This window comes from Bactrocera latifrons, unplaced genomic scaffold (genome assembly GCF_001853355.1).
Source record: "Bactrocera latifrons isolate USDA-ARS-PBARC rearing strain unplaced genomic scaffold, ASM185335v1 scaffold_401, whole genome shotgun sequence".
In the NCBI taxonomy this organism is placed as follows: domain Eukaryota; kingdom Metazoa; phylum Arthropoda; class Insecta; order Diptera; family Tephritidae; genus Bactrocera; species Bactrocera latifrons.
In genome coordinates, this window is record NW_017537048.1 from 66380 (window position 1) to 89767 (window position 23388).

A 23388-nucleotide genomic window follows, 5' to 3' on the forward strand; every position below is an offset into this window, starting at 1 on the left:
TGGCATTTATTTTTCTTAATACGAGCTATTGTTGATCTATTCACTTAAAAACTTTTGGATAAAGAATTGACAGAATATCGTGCACTTAGTTTCTTTAAAATGTCAACTTTCTTTCTTGTTAGAAACGTAAATTTTTTCCTTGCCATTATGAAACCACACACAAAACGTCAGTTAAAACTGATTCAAATCTCCCGAAACGCACATGCGTAAGAGTTACAACAATTCATCATCGAAGAAAACTGGCCTTCTCAGAAATATATTCGAACTGAGGAAATGTTACCAAAATCGCCAAAAACTTGTCACAAGTATCGAGGTCAAATACATTGGATGTAGCAAGTACTGAGTACATAATGTAAAATATTTCTTTGTTGCAAGAATCGAGATGTTGCAAGTATCGAGATGTGGAAGAATAGAGTTACCACTGTGTATTAATTTTCACTATAGGCTGATAGGCTTCTTTTTCTTTAACGGCGTTGACACCGCTTACGCGGTTATTGCCAAGTTAACAACAGCCCGCCAATCGTTTCTTTATTTTATTCTCGTTATTTTAGCAATTTGGCGCCAATTTCAGACAACAAGCGCAGCCAGGTACTTCTCCACCTGATCTCTCAAACGGAGTGGAAGTCTTCCTCTTTTTATGCTACCCTCGCCGTGTACTTCGTCGAATACTTTCAGAGTTGGAGTGTTTTCATCCGTACGGATGACATGACCTAGCCAGCACAACCGCTGTCTCTTAATTCTGCACTATGTTAATGTCGTCATATAACTTGTACAGCTCATCGTTCCATCGAATGCGATATTCGCCCTTGCCAATGCGCAAAGGACCATAAATCTTCCGCAAAACCTTCGTTTCAGAAACTCGTAACGTCGACTAATCGGACGTTATTATCGTTCATGTCTTTGTACCATATAGCAGGACGGAAATAATGAGTGAGCTTATGGAGTTTCGTCTTGGTTGGTCGAGAGAGGACTTTATTCTCAGTCCAAAGTATCACCTGTTGGCAAGAATTATTCTGCGTTGGATTTCGAAGCTGTCATTGTTGTTGCTGTTAAAACTAGTTTCAAGATAGACGAAATTATCTACGACTTCGAAGTTATGACTGTCAACAATGACGTGGGATCCAAGACGCAAGTGTGACAACTGTTTGTTTGATGACAGGAGATATTTTATCTTGCCCTCGTTCACTACCAGAGTCATTTGCTTTACTTCTTTGTCCATTCTGGAAAAAGAAGCTGTTGAGGCCAATGGTATCAATATCAGCAGCTGTGCACTCTTATAGAAGATTGTACCCGCTCGATTAAGTTCTGCAGCTCGAATTATGTTCTCCAGCAGCAGATTAAAGAAGTCGCAAGATAGGGAGTCGACTTGTCTGAAACCTTGTTTGGTACGGACAGTTTGGAGAGGTCCTTCCCGATCCTGACGGAGCTTGCGGTGTTGCTCAACGTCCGCTTACACAGCCATTTTAGAAGTGGTATGTTTCGATCCTCTTTTCACGTGTCTTTCCCAAGGTCTAGCGCATGGCCAGCCTTAAAGCCACATTGATAAGGTCAATCAGTTTGTTGACGGTGGGCTTTAGTATTTCATAATGCGCTCGATAGAACCTTATAAGAGATTTTGATGAGGCTTATTCCACGGTAGTTGGTGCAGATCATAGGCTCTACTTTTTTGTGGATTGGGTAGAGCACATTTAAATTCCAATCGTTGGGCATGCTTCGACCATATTCTATAAAGAAGTTGATACATTTTCCTTATCAGTTCTTCGACGCCGTGTTGGAATAGCTCGGACGGGAATTCATTGGCCCTCGCCTCTTTGCTGTTCTTTAGACGGGTAATTGCTATTAGAACTTCTACATGGTCGGGCAATAGAACATCTGCTTTATCGTCATAGATTGGGGAATCGATTTCGACATCTCCTGGCGTTGTGCTTTCACTGCCGCTCAGAAGGATGAAGAAGTGTTCCCTCCATAATTTTAGTATGCTCTTGGTATTGATTACTAGATCACCTCTGTGGTTTCTACGAGAGATGCTTCGGTCTTAAAACCTTCTGTTAGTCGCATTTTTCCATTGAATTTTCGAGCATTACCCCTGTCGGAAAGCTTGTCAAGCTCTTCATACTCACGATTTTCGTCCTCTCTCTTTTTCATTCAGCAAATACGTCTCGCTTCCCTCTTCAACTCTCGGTATCTATCCCATTTCGCACCTGTTGTGGTCGATCGTAACGTTGTGAGGTCGATAGTCTGTTTTCTCTTCGCTGCGATACGGCACTCCCCATCGTATCAGGTGTTTTTTTGCATTCTCCAAAAACCAATGGGTTCGGTTGCAGCTGTACGTAAGGAGTTTGAAATGCCGTCCTACAGTCCCTTATACCGAGTTGTTGACGAGTGCTCTCAGAGAGCAGGAGTGCAAGCCGAGTAGAAAATCGTTCGGCTGTCTGTTGTGATTGCAGCTTCTCGACGTCGAACTTTCCTTGTGTTTGTTGGCGTGCGTTTTTTGCTGCACAGAGGCGGGTGCGAATCTTGGCTGCAACAAGATAGTGGTTTGAGTCGATGTTAGGACCCCGAAGCGAACACACATCCAGAACACTGGAGACGTGTCTTCCGTCTATCAGAACATGATCGATTTGATTGTGGCTGTCTCTCATCCGATGCTTTCGATTAGTTTTCATTGGGGACTTTTTTTACGTGGCGGGTCCCACACCCAGTGCGCAACCCTGTGAAAGAGGTGTTTTGCCTTCTCACATTAGCTCTCCTTCAAACGGTTGTTCTTAGGCTACTCAGAAGATACTTGGTCGAAGACCGGAAGTCGTGAACCAAGTGAATGACAATCAGAGATCTTTCCTCACTTGCGTGAACTTCTACACATAGTTCCATCCTCCGTAGCCCCCATATACCAAATATAAAACTTTCGAACTTCGGGATGACTTTGTACCGCATATACATATATAAAATGTTCGGTTCCACCGAACTTTGCCCTTTCTTTTTTGGTGCTACTAACTTGTAGTCTATTGAAGCTTCTATTTTGGTCGTGTTTAATGTTCTTAGTTTTGACTTTTCTTATTCTACAATTTCTCTTTCATTTGTTGCCACATTGGATATTTTCTTCGTGATGAGAGAAACAGCTCATTTTTTGGTAATGCGGCGGTACATACAGTTGCGAGCTATTGACAAAAATAGTTTTGCTTTAAATTTTGTTTCTTTTATGGTATTGAAGTTGATTGTTATTCTAGTTATATTCTCTGTAGTGTGACGGTCCTGTTATACACAACAATAAGTGCGAAACACTTACCGTTACTTTTTTACAGCTAATTATATTGTGATATCTGTCTTAATGAACAAGCATTAAAATAGTAGTGAACGGTGAGCTGATTGGAAACAGATTATTTTTAATAAAAAATATTTAATTTTATCAATCAAAAAGTAAGTTTCTTGTTATTTTATTAATTATCCAATGAAAAAACTAAAAAATATGACTGTGAATATTTTAGTGGGCCGCGGGAAGCACTGCAGTGAAGAGAAACGAAAATGGATTCAATCTCTCATARACAACGGTAAATCCTACAAGGGAGTGGAAAGAATTGTAGGGTGTTAAGCCACAACGACTCACAATGCAATTATTTATAAAAAAAAGACGAAAAAGGGGCGTAATATGGATTCTTTCCGAGAATTTTACACCAATAGTTGTAATATGTGCCAAGACTCGACCTAGAATGTCAGCTATGGAGATTCGGAATGAACTGAACCTGGCCTGCGGTRTTCATACAGTGAGAAGACTTCTACATGAACATAATTTATATGTCCGTAGTCCTCGATAAATATCGATATTAAAAAAAATCATATAGCAAGGCGTCTTAAATTTGCCAAAGGACCGATTGAGAAATGGCGCAACATCTTTTAGAAGTGTCGAAAGTTATTCTATACGGCGGTAAAGGATTCCGTGAGTATCTAAGACGCTCGCCTAATAGAGAGTACGACCCCAGATTCAGCACAAAAACTATGAAGCTAGGCGGCTTCAATTTCATGGTTTGGGGTGTTTTTCTTGCAGGCCCAATTTTTTTGTGTAGTCCCATTTCACAAGATTACTAGCATAACGGACCGACACAAATTCGTGGATATAATGCAGTATATTATGCTACCATTTGCTGAAGAGAACATCCCGCTGAAAAGGATATTTCACCAGAATAATGATCCGAAGCACACCAGTAGGGTGGCAAACTGGTGGTTTCGGGTCAATGGAATTGATGTCGTGGATAGTTCAGCTCAATCGCCTGGCCTCTATCCTATTGAAAACCTTTAGGCAGACGTTAAGAAAGCCGTATGGAATGACAAACCCAGAAACAACAATGGCAGAACATACCACTAAAAAGATGCCAGTCTCGTAGATTCTATGAAGACCCGTTATATTGCTGTTATTAAAAATCATGGCCATGCTACCAAGTACTAATATCTCGTATAGACGGAACTTGCAAAAATCCTTCAGTTAAAAAAAGAAAATTTATTACTTTACTACAATTATTTTACTGCTCCCATCAAATATCATATATAAACACAACTTTGTGAATAAATATATCTTACACCCATTCAAATTTAAATATTTTTATTAATAAACGTAGCCAGGGAAAATATGATAAACTTTTCCATTTCAATTGATGTTAAAATTGTTTAGAAAAAATGTTATTAAAATCATGGCCATGCTACCAAGTACTAATATCTCGTATAGACGGAACTTGCAAAAATCCTTCATTTAAAAAAAAAAATTTATTACTTTACTACAATTATTTTACTGCTCCCATCAAATATCATATATAAACACAACTTTGTGAATAAATATATCTTACACCCATTCAAATTTAAATATTTTTATTAATAAACGTAGCCAGGGAAAATATGATAAACTTTTCCATTTCAATTGATGTTAAAATTGTTTAGAATTTTGCAAACTCACAAGTATGTAAAACTAACACCCACTACTATTTCACTGCTCGCAGCTGTATATTAACCAGAATAGGGTCCTAGCTGCCTGTGCGGATGTTTTTTGTCGATAGAATCGAAAAACAATTTTAAACAGTTCATTTTAGTTTGATGAATTCTTCACTGCTTTCTCTTTTAATTTTTGGCAAGTTCATTAGTGTCGTTACTTGTTTATCGACCAATATTCTTTCGTTTTCGTATCTTATTTTTAGAGCTTTCCAAGCCAAATTCAAATTGTCATCATTAACAGCGAACTGTTTTCTTATTACGCCTGCTTGACCTTTAGATTTGTATCGGAGATGATAAAGTTTTTGTGCTTTTGATAGCTTTAAATGGTTGATGTAAACGGTTGAAACATGTCCCGGAAGGAAGGAATGTTTTTGTGTCACATGCGGGTGCCTCGAGGTGGATGCCTAAATTTGCCCTTGATATATTGTATGGCAGCTCTACTCTCGGATGTGGAGTAGGTGATATTGCTTTTATTGGATTTAATAGATCAGAAATCATAGCTTTTGTTTCTTCATTTTGGGTAGCTGAAATGGCGAGTCCAAAAATTGTTAAGATTTTGGTCTTTTCTTTCTAATAACGACGCAGAGTTTTCCTGAATCCGCGAATATCTTAATAAACCGTCACCTTGTGAAATAAATTTAGCAACCTATTTTGGGCAGTGGCGTATTATTTCTTATAAAATTTTCATTTTTTTAATTTGCTAAATGGAACCTTCAGCTTCTGCAGAAACTAAAAACTTCCGTTCTATTTGCATCAAGCATTATGTAAGCTTGAGTTAGTTGAAGTAAAACTAGGTGATAAATATTAATAAATTGAAGTAAAATTTTATGGCCTTTTATATCTGAATATTTCTGAATTTACTTTAATTGTAATAAAAATGTTGGTCTTAGAAAATATTTTTTCTCGATTTGGATATCAGTGAGCTGCTAATTCATTAATATGTTTTTTAACTTTTCTTTGCCTTTTTTCTTGAAAATGGGTATCAATACCATATTTTCTTGCAGTTTCACGATCTTTGCACTTGAATAATTCAAAATCATTTCTATAAATTTGCAACTTTGCTTTTACCTCTGCTTTTTTTTACTTTCCTCGCCCAAATTGAAGCTCGCATTTTTGTAAAATTTTTGCTGTATTATTAACGTTGTTCAATACACTGTGCGAGAATTCGAAGTTAATATAAATAATAACGAAATTTTATTGCAGACCTGAATTAATGTACCTAATGCAGATGACTTGTGCTTTTTCACGATATTTCACGTTATACAATGAGTTGTTGCCGAAATCTATAGATTTGACACGATTTATTGACTTTACAGACACCAATGTGGTAAATACAAATGAAATTGAAGTACTATATTGACCAGTACAAAAAGTTTATTGACATTAGTTAACTTACTCCTGATACAGCTTTAATTTTTTATCCGTTCTGGAAAAAAAGCGTTACTCGAATTCACAATAAAATGCACATCGACGAGGCACATATTGTTATCCGTCAAATTGAAAACATTAGCAACCTACAGAAAGCATTTAGTGAAATTCCCTAAGCATAATTTTAAAATTTCTCTCAACTGAGTTGTCCTGATTAACCTGTCATATTTATTTAAAAAATGGGAGAAATTTTCAAAAGAGTACTCCCTGAGTTTGAGTTTCATGGGGCACTGCCCCTAGGTATCTATGCCACTGGTTTGGGTGAGTAGCTCCTGCAGGTGTATTTTGGTATTTGTCGTTATCGACCATTTTTGTTATATAATATTATGTATTAATATATTTGTCAAAAACGAATTAATTTTTTCTTTTATTTTGAATATATTATGTTGTCTTTTGAATTTCGGGGCCATGTATAAAGCGCTACAGAGCGCTTGTGTTTGGCAATACTATACATCTTTGAAATATCTTGACACAACCTACGAAACGACGCTATGCATGAATAGTTTGGATATTGCGTTCAACAGTTTTAGACGTGTAAGCATGGAGTTCACTAACGCCGAAATTCGCGCTATTTTAAAGTTTTCCTTCAATAATGGCAAATCCTCTATTGAAACTTTCCGTGAGATTAATGGTGTTTTTGGGGATGGAACTCTATCTATCTATCTATCCATATATGATTTTGACGAATCAGAGGGGGGTGAAAACGACACCATGGATAAGTCACCCGGCGGAAGACCTTTGACGACGAATACCGATCAAATCATGGAAAACATCGAGTAAGACCGGCATGTGGCATCTCGTGACATCGCCCGGAAGATGGAAGTTAGTCACCAAACCATTTTAAACCATATGCAGAAGTCTGGATACACAAAAAAGATTGATGTTTGGGTGCCGCATGATTTGACGCAAAAAAAACTTCTGAACCGAATCAACGCCTGTGATATGCGTGGATGGTGACTGCTCCCATATGACCAGACGTTTAATTCATCACCATCTACTGCGAACAACTGGACCGCTTGAAGCAGGCGATCGACCAGAAACGTCCAGAATTGGCCAACAGGAAGGGGGTAGTGTTCCACCAGGACAACGCCAGACCACAGACTTCGTTGATGACTCGTCAGGAGCTATGGGAGCTCGGATGGAAGGTTTTATCGCATCCACCATATAGCGCGGACATAGCGCCAAGTGATTACCACCTGTTCCTGTCCATGGCGAACGCCCTTGTTGATTTAAATTTGAACTCAAAAGAGGCTTGTGAAAAGTGGATGTCTGAGTTCCTCGCAAATAAGGAGAGGGGGGTTTCTGCGAGGGGTGTATTATGAAGTTGCCGTATAGATGGAAACAGATTATTGAACGAAACGGCGCATATTTGAACTAAATCAGATCACTGTAAAAATTTTTATAGAGCACAAAAGCGGAAGGGACAACCTAATATAATATGTTTCAAATTTCAATTATTATTAAAAAACCGCGCTTGCTGTTTATTCATATATTTGAAGTCTGAATGTTTTGTATTTCAGTGCACCCTAGTACGTGGACTTGTATGTATGTACATACTTATGTATGTAGGTACTTCTGGTTTGCGCAATTGAGAGCTCGTTAAAGAGATCAATTCGCTTTTTGTATTCAAAATTTCAATAACTTAAAAAACAAGAATTTTGATGAAATATTTATATCACGGGGTATGCGTCTGGTCCCCTTCCTAATGAACTGCTAATTTTCAAAATCGGAGATTTTTCGAAATTTTCATGGACCGCTTGACATGGTTTGACCCATTTACACTTGTATATATGTACATAAGGAGAAAAATAAACACACGAGATTTAGGTTTAACTCAAATTATATGACCTTTAATTCACTTCAAGTGCTTAAACAATAATGATTTCCTAATCATAAGCTTACTTATTCGCCACCCACACTACGAGCTCCTATCTCTGAGTATAAGAGGCGTAGTGTGAGAGAGGCGTTTAGGAGTTGAGTTACACACGTACATATGTATGTAGTCGACAAATATACGTATATATGTCACTCCTCCCAACTTTAAAAGTGGACATATTTCTTTATTAAAGTACTTACGTTTAGATTTAATACATATTTGTTCTAAATCAATTTTGTTATTTAGTTTTAAATATAATCATACTTTAGAAAACTGAATACAATACTTTTTAGTATACTATTTTTGTAGAAAACTAGGATAAAATGATTTACTAGTATTGCTTAAGTGATTTAGATAATACATAATAATACAACAAAGAAAACTAAAATTAATAAACAAATTTAATTTCTTCAATATTTTTTCTTTTTCCTTTTAAACTGGTTTTTATACTTTCTGACTTTTTGGTTTTTAAACTTTATAATATGATGCTCCCATCTTCTGTTTTTAACAATCTTACTAAATGGATTACATATCTTATTTAATCTTTTCCTTGAATTTTTTGCATTTACGAAATTAGTATCAATATCTTTTTCTAGCCTGTATTTATTAATATTTTCAATTTCTTTTCTTTGACTGTTTGCGGATAATTTTTTGGCGGCTCTTTATTAAAATATATCTTATATGGAATTTCGTTAGTTGTCGARTGAATAATTGTGTGATTATAGGTAAAAATTACTTATTCCATTTGTAAATATTTCAATTCTTTGTCTTCCGACGTATTTATTATTCTCAATTTCTCATTGAGAGTTTTATGCAAACGCTCGATATCGCCTATGCCTGTTTTGCCTGTTGTTACTTCAACTTTTATGTTTAATTGATCACAMCACTGTTTGATGTTCATATTATTTAGGCCTTGGTCTTGGTCAACTTTCATAATCTTAGGGGGTCCCATAGTATTAAATACTTTCAGYAGCGCTCTTTTACTTTCAAGCCAATTTAATGATTTTACGTTCTCTACAATGGCAAATTTCGAAAATAAATCAATACAAGTCAAATAAAATTCATTGTTCCACTTCCAAAAGTCTATAACTTTGAATGGTAGTTTGTTTGCAATGTCACTTTTACAGAGATTACAAAGCTCGCAACTATTGATAATATTTGAAATTTCTTTGAGGTAGTTTGGGTAATAATATTTTTCTTTAAAATATTTTGCTACTTTTTCTATCCCCTGGTGTAGTCCGTTTAAATGGATTTCTGTAACAATGGATTTGAAATCAGAATATTCTAAAATATTTTTTAATTCTTTATTTGTCCTATAAGTTCTATTTCTGCTACTAGTTATCAAGCTTTTATAAATATCTTGGAACTGTAGAAAGTCGATATCATTTGGCATGTATATAACGGTTTTTTTCTTTAAGAGATAGGTTTTAATAATCTTTTTTATGTATTCTGGCGTTAATTTTTTGTAAGTTATCAAAACAAGATTGTTACTAAATATTTTTAGCGTTTCACAGCTGCTTTCATTTCCCTTTATAAGCTTTACTTGATTTTTAAATARATTTAACGGCCTTTCTGTTATCTGGATATAACTTTCGTTATCTTCCTGAGCCGAATGAGTGGTTGCACAATTTGAGGCGATTTCATCTTCCTCAGCATTGCATTCCTCTATTTTATGCGTGATAACGCATCCGCAACATGATTTTCCGTGCCCGGGATGTATTTCACGTCGAAATCATATTCATTGAGGCGTATCTTCCATCTTTGCAGTTTTGCATTTGGCTCCATTAAGTTATGCAACCATTGAGGTGGTCTATGATCGCTGTTGATAGTAAACTTCCTACCGTACAAATATGGTCTAAAATATTTAGTGGCTCAAACCGTTGCTAACAGCTCTTTTTCTGTAGTAGAGTAGTGAAACTCATGTTCATTCAGAGTGCGACTCGCAAAGCAAATTGGGTGACTTTGTTGGCTTAACACTGCACCCAAGGTCACGTTAGAAGCGTCTGTAGTTAGCGTAAATGGTTTTTCATAATTTGGGTACACTAATATAGGATCTYCAGTTATCAAAATTTTAATGGTGTCAACGGCATTTAAATATTCTTTATCTTGAGCATTTATCCTGTTACCTTTTTTCAAACAGTTCGTTAGCGGTTTGGTAATTTTTGCAAAGTTTTTAATGAATTTGCGATAAAAACCCGCCAAACCCAAAAACTGTTTGATCTCTTTTTCCGTTTGGGGTACAGGATAATCTAAAATCGCCTTAATTTTATTGGGGTTTGGCTTTATGCCTGATGAGGTTACTACGTGCCCCAAAAACTCTGTTTCATGTTTTAAAAACTCACACTTGGCAAGCTGTATTTTAAGGTTAGCATCAGACAGTCTTTGGAAAACTTTATCGAGCGATTCGATATGCTCCTGAAGTGACGTGCTAAACACCACAATATCGTCTAGGTACACCATGCAATTTTTACCAATTAACCCTTCCAATACTGTGTTCATCASCCTTTGGAATGTAGCTGGGGCATTTTTCAGCCCAAATGGCATACGCAAGAACTCGTAATGCCCTCCTTGCGTAGAAATGCTGTTTTCTTTCTGTCAGCAGGGTTCATTTCGATTTGGTGGAAACCCTGAGCCAAATCCAAGGTAGAGAAGTACATACATTTACCTAACTTGTCTAAGATTTCATCCATGTTCGGGATCGGGTACCTATCGTCTATCGTTATTGTATTTAACTTACGAAAGTCGAAAACTATTCTCCATTTCTCYTTCCCTGATTGATCCGGTTTCTTAGGTACAACCCACAGCGGTGCAGAGTACGGGGAATCGCTATGGCAAATAATATTTTGCTCCAGCATTTCCGCTATTTGCCTTGTGCACTTCCGGATATCGGTAAGACTTTACGTAGATAGGATCTTCGTGCATGGTTTTGACTTTATGTTTTATTTTGTGGGTGAAAGTTAATTGATTTCCATCCTTAATAAAAAATGTGGCTAAATTTTGTCAATAGGCCTTTGTTCTCTTTATATTCCTCAATATTTAAGTGGCTTAGTCTACTGCTAAAGTGATGTACCGAATCATTTTTACTACAAAATGAATAAAGCTTTCCACTTAAATTAATAGTCATATTTTGACAATAAATTTTCGAATTCAGTTTCTTAAGTATATCAAAACTTAAAAGTCCTTCGTAATTTTCAGAAAATGTATACACATAGAATTTTAAATTATGTTAAGTAAAAGCAACTATTTCCTGCACTTTGTCTAGAACAACTTTACCTGTTGCATTTTTAAAATAATTGGTTTTACTCCTGTAATTTTATTACTTAATATTTATGGTTTAATTAAGATTACCGATGAACCCGTATCTATTAGAAATTTGATTTCTTTGTAATTTAGTGTCAGTTTAATCGATGGTAGTCCTCCGAGGCTTCTAATTGGAAATTGAAATATCCTGATCCATTGGCTCAGGTTGACCATATCTTCGTATTCTTGATTGATTTGACCCAACGGAATGAGATACTCGTGTTTGTAATGAACTTGTTTGCGGGGCATTGCCTGGGGTATGTGTAATCGGACTATTTAAGAGTGGGTACAATGATTTTGTTGACTGGGTTGGCCAACATTTACCTGTCTGGATTGATTTTGACCTAAAGTAATATTACTGGATGGGATTCCCTGTGTATGAAAGTTGTTGTTATTAACAGGTAGACAAAAATTATTTCTATCGGGTAAAGTGTATTTATGAAGTTTGTTATTATTAGAGCAATGGGGAGCGCGTGAGTTAGTTTTTACAACATAGTCATAGGCATCATTTTCTTTTAAAATTTTAACTGCAGACTTTACGTTAGTGGTTAGGTTTGCATTTATCAACGCAATTAAATGGCATTTCTGTTTTAAGAGTTTTGATACTTAATTGTTCTAATTCATTCGTCAAAAATGTTTTAGTTGCACTACTTTCATTTTTTAATTAAATACAATCTTTAATTCTACAAATTGCGTTATTTATTTCCTCACAAAGGATTCGTACACTACCTTTAAATTTTATGTTACTAATTTGTAAAATAAGAGTCGAAATTGGAGTGTGTTCTCCAAACTCATCAACTAAAAGTTCCCTTAACGTGGACCAATCTGACGGCTGCTCCCTTCTTATGATGCCCAAAGCTGCCCCTCGTAAAGTTCTTAAGATCCAGTTAAAATAAAAGGCTCGCTCAGCCGGCTGCGTTGGTGCAACCACAGGCATTATGGAATCAATGCTATCGACATACAGTGCTAAGTAATTAGCATCACCATCAAAAGGCTGAATTAGTTTAATATTTTGCATCACCAGCTCTCTTACTTGTTGTGCTTCAGCCATGTTTATTTTGTTTGTTTCAGMGTTAATATCTAATGTTCTTAAGTACTCATTTAAATTTTCTAACTCTTTACTTAAGTCCATCTATTACTCTTTTTATATTGGAAAGTGCGGAGTATTTAAATCTCTCATCGCAGCGAATATATGTTTGTTATAACAACACACTGCAAAAATTGAATAGTCTATTCTCAAAGACAATAACAAAAAAAATAATTTTTTGTTGTTGTTTCGCATTGCTCTCTGCTTCAAAAATATTTTCTCTGCGTGTGGCTTTATATAGTGCAAAAATTAGATTCATGTTATCCTTACTTAAATATTTTTCTCTGAGAGTTAACCACTTTTATTTAATTCTTGAAACATTTTTATATAAGAAATTTATATAAACTTGTTTTAGTGAAAAATGTAAATACACACATAACAAACCAAAGAAAATTTGTTATTTTTAAACAAGTTATTTACAAATTTTATGTTTTATACGACAAAACGTTTTTTGTACAAAAAAATTCTCAGTATTTTGTAGAACACCCCCTCCTACTAATAACATCGGGTATTCGTTTACGTACGGATTCAAACAAGCGTTGAAGATAATTTTTATTAATTTTTTCATTGCACACAGCTTCAATAATTTTCTCCATTTCTTTTAGACTTTTTGCACGCTTTTCTCTTACCGTTTTGCCCATATAAAGCCAGCAGTTCTCAATTGAATTGAGATCTGAACTATTTCCTGGTCACGGGAGAGACTCAATTCCATAAAAATCTTTTTGTTTTGTAACCTGTGAGTGTTTGTAATGAATTGTAAATAATGGCTTTATGGCAAGGAGCTGAAACATCCTGAATATAAACTCTTTGAGTGTTCAATAGTTGGTAAAACTCCTTCTTTCAAAATTCCCATGGATTTTTCGGCATTCTCAGATCCTTTTGGAATAATAAGCTGCCAACACCAAACTTGGTTATAGCCCCCCACACAATTAAATAGGGCGAATGCTTTAGGGTGAGCCAAACAAACGCTCCCCTTTCCTACGACGCACTGTGGCATTTATATCGGATCTAAACAAATTAAATTTGGATTCGTAGAAAAAAAATACATTTCTGTAATCTGTTGTAGTCCAATTTTTGTGTGATTTTGCCCACTCTAGTCTCTGTTTCTTTATTTGGATAATGAGAAGTGGCTTTTTGGTTGGACATCGCCCCCTCGTAATCCTAGATTATTTAGGACATTTTGCATATAACGTGTAGTTATTTTTACCCCAATAGTTTCGTAAAATGTTGCATTGAATGTTTCTGCATGTTGAAAGCGATCACTAACACACATCCGTTTAATTTTTTGTTCGTGAGGAAGATTTACTTTCTTTTTAAGTGCACTGCCCTTTTTTCGAGCAAATGAATAAAAATTCAGTATAATTTTTATATAAAGCTACTATTTCTGCTTTCATTTCTGTTGACAACAAAAAAACAGCAAATACTGAAATAAACACGTGCGGAGGTTAAGGGTTTGGAAATAACGGCGAACTAATGTAATCACATAACAAAAAAACCAAATAAGACAAATAGTGAATTTTGAGCACATAGTGACAGTTCAAAATAGGAATATTAGAAAAATTTCGACTGCGTGGGTTTTTTCGCCGAGTGTATAAACAGTAGTGATTCAAAAAAAAAATTTTTTTCGTTTGGTACTCTGAAAAGTGGGTTCCTAGACATCTAAGGAAGCCTCTCCAAGAATGAGTTCTTAATTATAACGGGAAGGTCCTCCTACTTACAGTTTTCTATTTTTTCTTATTATCATATAGAAAACTTTATAATTCGCTTCCAACTACTTGAAAAAATATCTTGTTCCACAGGTTTTGTAGGAAATTGAATGCTCTACAAAAAAGGTCTGTACTATTTTTTCGTAAACAAAACCGGTTTAAAGATATTAACAGTTAAATTTTGATTATTTTTGGAAAATTTTTTTATTTCTTATGAATTTTATAACTCAATGAACTAAATTATTATGAATGATGAAACTCATAGGTTTTTGGAGAGGCTTTCTGAGAGGTGTCTAGGAAAACACTTTTCAGAGTACCAAACGAAAAAAAAGTTTTTTTTTAATCACCCTAATAAACAGTCATGCAATCCTATTTATTATTTTCCTTCAACGAGTAGTTCTTGCGCTAACTTGCTACCGATATCATCAAATAACTCCACTTTAATCAGCAATCCATCGTGTACTGGTTTTTCGGGAAAGATACGAAATTGCTATCATACAATTCGAACCATACCGAACGTAAGTTTTAAATTTGTTGAGTGGCTGTTAAATGATTTATATTTTGTTCGATTTCAATTTTATTTATCAGAATTTAAATTTTTGGTTCTACCCAGGTTATTTCGATATGTCAAAATTAAGTCTGATAAAAAAAAGTTTCGAATTCGCATGGATTCTGTGAAAGCAAATTCTGCGTATTCGTAGCGGGCATTCGTATTCGTAGCTATCCTACGATGTATTGAGTGATAGGGCTGAATGTCTTCAACAATGTCCTCAATGGAGAACTTGGAAWGTTAGAAAGTTGGTGTCAATAATTTCTTGAATGGTCAGATTTTCTTTTCGCAAAATCAAAATATTATATTTTTGAGTTTCTGACATTTTTTAATTCGGCATATGTAAGCTAAGGGTAAGGGTTTTAGATAAAAAAACGACATTTTCTTAAATATGTACAAAGTTTTAAATTAAGTAGTTTTTAAATGACAGTGGACACGGATTTTTGTAAAAATAGTTTTGAGAAAAAATGCGTCTAAAATATTTAAACTTAAAAAGTGACGAAAAAAATTATTATATATTGTCAAAAGTGTGCTCAATAATGTACAAAAAGTTCGAATAAAATTACTCAATCCATATTTAGGGAATAAATTCGCAAAAAAAGGAAAATTTTTTACCATGAAAAGCGTAGCCCCCTTTAACGAAGCACGAACACTAAAGAAACTAAGTTGCTAAAAAACGTGCACAGAGCACTTGTTTATAGGTTAAATACAAACCGAACACTGGTCCGGATTGTGCTGCCCGCTACTGTAATTGAATATTAACTAATAATGCATTTTCATGATTATTTATGTTTCAAATTACCATATAAAGACTTTCTCTTTTCATAAGATCTACATCTTATATTACTTAAAATCGCTTTATGCATTTGTTTATATATTTTCTTCTTGAAAATATGAAAAAATAACAATAATGTAATGTATTTACATCATTCACACGTCGGCATAAGTATTTTGATATCGCAAAGTGTTTCTTTGTTTATTCATTAATTTAGAAAATAAGTTTATAATAGCAGTTTATATAATACTTATGTAAAAGATAATAATTTGGAATTATACATATTTATTTAGTTTTTTTTTTTTCAAGTATACGACAATTCAATGAGCGGCACAAGTTTTTTTTACAGAGCGTTTTTAACATTTAAATATAAGTTATCTTTATTTATAACTTTCTAAACTTGAAATTAACGAAAAACATGTAAGGAACAGCTAAGTTCGGTTGTCACCGAACATTTTATACTCTCGCATGATAAAGTGATAATCGAGATTTCAGGTGTGATTGTGAACCGATTTCACCCATATTTGGTACATGTCATCAGGGTGTTAAGAACATATTATATACCGAATTTCATTTAAATCGGTCCAGTACTTCCTGACATATGGTTTTTAGTCCATAAGTAGGCGACGCCGCGCCCATTTTCAATTAAAACAAAAACCTGGATGCAGCTTCCTTCTGACATTTCTTCCGTAAAATTTAGTGTTTCTGACGTTTTTTATTAGTCGGTTAACGCACTTTTAGTGATTTTCAACATAACCTTTGTATGGGAGGTGGGCGTGGTTATTATCCGATTTCTTCCATTTTTGAACTGTATATGGAAATGCCTGAAAGAAACGACTCGATACAGTTTGGTTGACATAGCTATAGTAGTTTTCGAGATATGTACAAAAAAGTTAGTAGGCGACGGGGCCACGCCCACTTTTCCAAAAAAATTACGTTCAAATATGCCCCTCCCTAATGCGATTCTTTGTGCCAAATTTCCTTTTATTATCTTTATTTATGGCTTAGTTATGACACTTTATAGGTTTTCGGTTTCCGCCATTTTGTGGGCGTGGCAGTGGGCCGATGTTGCCCATCTTCAAACTTAACCTTCTTATGGAGCCAAGAAATACGTGTACCAAGTTTCATCATTATATTTCAATTTTTACTCAAGTTGCAGCTTGCACGGACAGACGGACGGACAGACAGACATCCGGATTTCAAYTCTACTCGTCACCCTGATCACTTTGGTATATATAACCCTATATCTGACTCTTTTAGTTTTAGGACTCACAAACAACCGTTATGTGAACAAAACTATAATACTCTCTTTAGCAACTTTGTTTCGAGAGTATAATAAAACCACTATTTGCCTATATAATAATTTGGAGCCGATTTTGATCCGAATTTACCAAATTTTTGAGGTAATCAATTGAAATATCATTTCAGGCTTTTATCACCTCAGTTAAGACTTCAACTTTTATTCTCGTCAAATCAGCGATTTATTTTACATACAACCATTCATTTTCTTTTATATTTAAATCTGGATTTTGGGATGGCCAATCAAGCGTTTCAACTCCAATATCTGACAAAATCTTTTTAATTAATTTGCTCTTATGACACGGAACGTTATCCGTGGGAGAAGGAAAGCTTTTTGAGAAATGCCCCTCTTTTAATTTTATTTCTAGTGCTTATGAAGGGGATTGTTCTTGCTATACATATATGTATTAAATATATTTTCTTTCAACCGGAAGTACCCAAGTCGATGTCAAAATACTTAAGCCGGTGCAAACTTCTCTGTCTCCTAACATTCTCTTCAGCAGAAACTTCGCACAAAAAGGAATTGAAAAAATATTAGGCAATCAAAGTTACGATTTCTTTCTTTTAACTTTGTATTAACCAATGATGCCAAAGCGACCCAAATTATGCAATTGTTTCGAAAATTCAGAACACTCAAATATATAATGACTTAATTTTATTTAATTATATGTATTTTTAATTCTAGGCTGCAAAATTGACAAAATACGCGAAATATCAGAAATTGTGTGATCTTATATTTGCGATATTTACTGTTGTATGGATTGTAACAAGACTCGGTTTCTTTCCACGCATAATTTATAGGTAAGTGACTCAAAGGTTACCATAATTTACAAAGGGGGAAAAAACCGGAGCTTTCGCAATGTCTAAACATAGACAATGAAGAAACATAGACTTAAATCTTAAAAATTAAATTTTTACCTACTCAAGTGAATCGAATTTGTACAGGTATAGAGGTTGTTAGACGACAACATTGTGGATTTCCAAAATATCGCGTACTAACTTCATTGACCATGTTTATTTCGCAGGCAATAAGAGACTTTTTTTTGTAATTGAAAGATCTGAACAAAAAGACCTTACTGGTTTATTTTAAATTTTATATATATTTGCATAATATATATAATATATCTTTTTTAGACAAGATTTTAATAATAATCTAATAAAATTAAATTTACTAGGTGGTATGTTTTCTTATTATAGCTTTCTTTGAATCGCCAAGTATTGCTACTGATATAGCATGCAAATGAACTATCTATCCTTTTTATGAATAACTTTTATTGAACTGGATAACTATGTATATCGGTAAATTCACAAGTAAATTTTACAAAGTTATTTTATTACATAAAGAGTTTTTAAAACGAGTGATGCTATGATTGCAATATCAGCAGTATGATAACTGGAGACTGCTTTATGAAATAAAATAAAGTTAATTGAAAATTCTAGTGAGCATTATTTTTCCGTACACGAAAATAATTTAAGTTTAATTTATTTACATTAATTTATCTAACATACATATAAAATAAATTTTTGTTTTGCAGCTCATCTGTTGAAGCTCCAAATATTTTACCAATGTTCCCGGCGTACTATATTTTCAACACTCTTTTAATATCTCTACTGTTTCTACATGTAGTTTGGACTTATTTGATTTTAAAAATTGTTGTTGATTCTTTACAGAAAGGATTGGTGAGTTATTGTGTTAGACCATATGTTTTCATACTACTATATTTTAACATGTCAGCTCATATTTGAAAATCTCATTAGTATTTGAGTGTAGGCCTGCGCCAAAGCACATTCGGATAAGCGTTTACTTCATTTTATATGCTTGCTTTGATGCTTTAAAAAAAAATATTTTCTTTAAAATTACTAGATTAAAAAAAAACTCAGTGGATTAGTTTCTGAATTTAAATAAATTTGAAGCTAAAAAGGTATTTGACAACAAAAATTAAATCTTTTTTAACATTTCATTATACTACTTAAATACTGGTTAATAAAGTTTAACTTTTTATATCAAATTTTGAATGTGTGGAGCTAGACCACTTGCGGCATCAGAACATATATTTTCTTAAGCAATACAAACATCAGTTTCATATAGAGAAATTATTATTTAAAATGAAAAAAAAATACTTATAATATTTAGTTTCTCACATGTATTTTTAAGCCTGCGATCCACTTCCCTCTAAAGCTCTTTTCCCTTAAAAAAAATGCTTTGAGGAGGATGGAGCCATGTGTAGAAGTTTACGCAAGTGAGAAAAGTTCTCTGAGCGCCATTCTTGTACATAACAAGAGCCTCGAATAAGTGATCCCCCTTTTAATGGAGATAGACGAAAGATATGTCTCTAGTGTTTTAGTTGTACGTACCTTCCAAGCATTGACTCTGATCTATATCATGTTGTAATCAAGATACGCACCCGCCTCTGTGCACCAAAAAGCACACATCAACAAACACAAGAAAAGTTCGATGTCGAAAAGCTGTAATCACAACAGATAGTCGAACAATTTACTACTCTACTTGCACTACTGCTCTCTGATAGCACTCATAAGCAAATAGGTATAAGGGAAATGTGCGACGACATTTCATTCTCCTTACGTACAGCTGCAACCCAAACCATTGGTTTTCGCAAAAAGGCAAAATAACAGCTGGTACGATGATGAGGAGAGAAAACTAGCTGTGTGCCTCGCAACGTTACAATCGAGCATAACACGTGGGGGATGAGATAGATACCGAGAGCTCAAAGAGGGAAGCGAGACGCATTTGCATACACAAAAGTAGGCCAAAATTCGTGAGTCAAGCTGTAAAACCCCCCGACGTGATATACAGGCTGATGCCCAGAGCATACTAAAATTATAGAGCGAAATCTTCTTTAGCCTGCTGAATTCCAGTGAAAACATAACGTCAGGAAAAGGCGAATCCGATTACTCAATCAATGACGATAGAGCAGACGTTCCATTGGCCGACCATGAAGAAGTTCGAATAGAAATTACCCGTCTGAGGACAACACAGAGGTGGGGCCCGATAGAGTACCACCGAGTTATTCAAATACGGTGACAAAGAACTGATAAGGAGCATGCTTTGTAGAATAATGGATGAAAACATGCCCGACGATTTGAATTTAAGTGTGCTCCGTGCAATCCACAAAAAGGGAAATGCCACAATCTGCGGCAATAACCGTGGAATAAGCCTCCTCAAGATCGCATGTAAGGTTCTATCGAGAATACTGTATGGAGGACTCCATATCGTGCGAGTTCGCCAATCTATTGCTGAAGAAAATTATTCGAGCTGCAGAGCTTAATCGAGTATGTACAATCTTCTATAAGAGTGTACAGCTACTGGCGTACGCCGATGATATTGACAACATTGGTCTGGTTGTGATAACGCAGAATAACTCTTACCAACAGTTGTTACTTTGAACTGAATAGGCAATTAAAGTCCTCTTTTGACGAACAAAAATCAAACTCTATAAGTCATTCATAATTCCTGTCCTGCTATGTGCGACGGACGATAACAAACAGATGAGTCGACGTTCCGAGTTTTCGAGAGAAAGGGCCTGCGAAAGAATTATATTCCACTGCACGTTGGCCATGGCGAATATCGAAAATTTTCGTCGGGGGAACCACTTAGTATCTGAAAATGGCGCCAAATAGAAAAAAGAAGATACAAGTAGTACGCTGTTGTAAACTCGGATATAGCTGCGTAAGCGGTGTCTACGTCAATAAAGTAGAAGAATGTCATGGGGAATTTCCCTTTTAGAAATGTCAGAGGCAATAGTTATACAATTATAAATGAAGTTATTTAAATAAATGACGAGTATTTGGATTTTGTGACAATGAATATGTGTTGTCAGAAAAAACTACATGTAATTCAATACATATAATATGTATATCTGTATATATTGTTAATGAGGGTACATCAAAATCATTGTATATCTTGTGTGACAACAAAATATGTACATAACAATGTTTACCTGGGTAATGGATGATAGTAATGAATTGTAAACAAAAAATAGCGACTATGGAGTTAGTCTTCTGTGACAGCTAGACATTCATAATTTGGGAATAATGTTTCCTATTGGCATCTATAATCTCGCAAATATAAAGAACTGAATTTCCATAAAATTGTGCGTTTTGGTTTCCAAGGTAAGGATTTTATTGATTATTGCCGTACATTGAAATCGGACAGCCTACCCCAAATTTAAATATATTATATTATATATCATAAAATTTTTTTTGATGACCAGCTCTTGACCAATGCTACGGCTGCTACTATGCCTGTCTCTTTCGACCAACTCAGCGATTTTATCGCAATTTTCGACGACAGGCCTTCCGGAGCGTAGCGCATCTTCGACCACCTCTACACCAGAACGAAGACATTGAAATCATCGTTGTGCGGTGGAAATGTTTGCGACTCACGACGACTTAAAAGAAACGACAATCAATCAAACACACGTTAGCACGTGAAATGAGCTTTCCAAAAAGGTATAGCATGATCCGATGCGGCGAATAAAACTAGAACTACGCGCTCTCAGCGCCAACTAGCGAAAATACCACAAAACTTTTTTGACAACCATATTACAGAATCTTGATTCTCATAGACAATTTTTTCGTCCTAATGTTCAGTATATACTCCTTACGCCTCGAACCAAATATGTGAAATATTTATGCCTATTTTATGGTTTTTATAAAAGGGTTTGGTATAGTTATAGTTAAAATCCTATATGTTCTATTCGGATTATTACCAGTGTTGTCTGAACTTTGGACTAAAAACAGTTAAATAATAACTTTTATGGCTAAAAAAGTAAGCGGTTATAGTCGAGTTAACAATAGCGTGCAGTCGTTCCTTCTTTCCGCTATTTTTCGCCCATTAAAGATACCACGTGCAGAGTGAAACCTTCATCTACCTCTGCTTCCACCGACGGATACCTTCAAAGCTGGCGTGTTCTCTTCTACCCAGACAACATGACCTAACCAGCGCAGCCGCTGTAGCATGTTTAGTTCTTGTTCGTCAAGAGAGGATTTTCTATTGCCTGCTTAGTCCAATGTAACACCTGTAGACAAGATTTGATATTGTTGTTGGTGTTAATGCTGATTCAAAGATAGACGAAATTATCTGCGAATTCATAATTATGACGGTAAACATTGACGTGCGAACCAAGTCGCGAATGTTGTGTTTGTTTAATGACAGGAGATATTCCGTCTTATCCTCGTTCAAAGGTCTGGAGAGAACAGAACTAACTGATATCAATATCATCAGCATCCGCAAGCAGCTCTAAACTCTTAAAGAGGAGTGTACCTTCTCTATTTAGCTCTGCAGCTCGTAGTCTTTCCTTTAACAATAGATTAAAGAGGTTACACGACAGGGATGCTGAAATCTCGCTTGGTATCGAACGACCCGAAGAGGTCCTACCCGATCCTGACGAAGCTTTTGGTGTTGCTTACACTGACGAATTAGCTTTACGGTGATACCAAGTCCAGCCATGGCGGCATAAAAGCAGTAACTTTTCATGCAGTCGAAAGCGGCTTTAAACGAAGAGGTTGTGTGTGCCGATCATCCTTTCGCGGGTCTTTTCCACGATTTGACGCATGGTAAAAAATCTGGTCGATAGTATATTTTCCAGATTTAAAGACACTTTGATAAGGTCAAATCAGTTGGTTGACAGTGGGCATTGGTCTGTCACAAACTATGATCGATAGGACAACACCTATTCCATCGCCATCGATTGGAGAATCGGGTTTGCCATCTCCAAATGTTACACTTTCACTGGTCTTTTAGCATGCTGGACTCTTCATAACTTCAGTATTATCTAAATATCAGCCACGAAATCACCTGTTTTGGTCCTACAAGAGTATGATCCGATCTTGAAACCTCCCGTTAGTTGCCCAATTTTTTTTTTTTGTAAAATTTTCTAGCCGACCAGTCAGCTTCTCAAGCTCTTCATACTCAAAGTTTTCGACCTCTTTCTCTCTTTATCTGCATATGCGTCTTGCTTCCCTATTTTTTTAAGCTGTAATCTAGTACTACAGACAACCATATTTTTATTATCTGCGAAGTCGATCAGCATCAACCTATGTGGAGAGGTTTCGGCATGGAGGCTGAATTTGCCAACTGCTGTACCAAAGTTCAAAGTTGCCATCCTTTCCCATCCTGGCGTTAAAATCACCAATTACACGGCGACAGTCGTCATAAACATGAAACCACTCTAAACCCATCAATGTTATGTTGAAAAATTTTTTTTTAATGCAGGTTGTGGCTAGATACTTATCCACGGGAGCGAATACCACTTCGTCTTTCTCTCACCCCGAATTTGCGCTCTTTTATAAGGTATATGTTACGAGAAACGACTCTTCACTGTCCTTACGTTTCTAGAATGCCGGTGATGTTCGCTTTTACTTTTACGA

At 35.4% G+C, this 23388-nt stretch overlaps 1 protein-coding gene across 2 annotated transcripts in view; it reads left to right on the top strand.

Annotated features, from left to right (window-relative positions):
* The window catches only part of LOC108972535 (ceramide synthase 6), a 77866-nt gene that overhangs the window by 49509 nt on the left and 4969 nt on the right, over nucleotides 1-23388 (top strand). For both annotated transcript variants that reach the window (XR_001993639.1, XM_018939163.1), the window contains exons 5-6: nucleotides 17684-17799; nucleotides 18534-18678. Coding sequence is in view for 1 of the 2 variants with exons in the window: in XM_018939163.1 (XP_018794708.1) it covers nucleotides 17684-17799; nucleotides 18534-18678 (261 nt within the window). In the remaining variant the exon portion in view is untranslated. The remainder of the gene's footprint in view (nucleotides 1-17683; nucleotides 17800-18533; nucleotides 18679-23388) is intronic.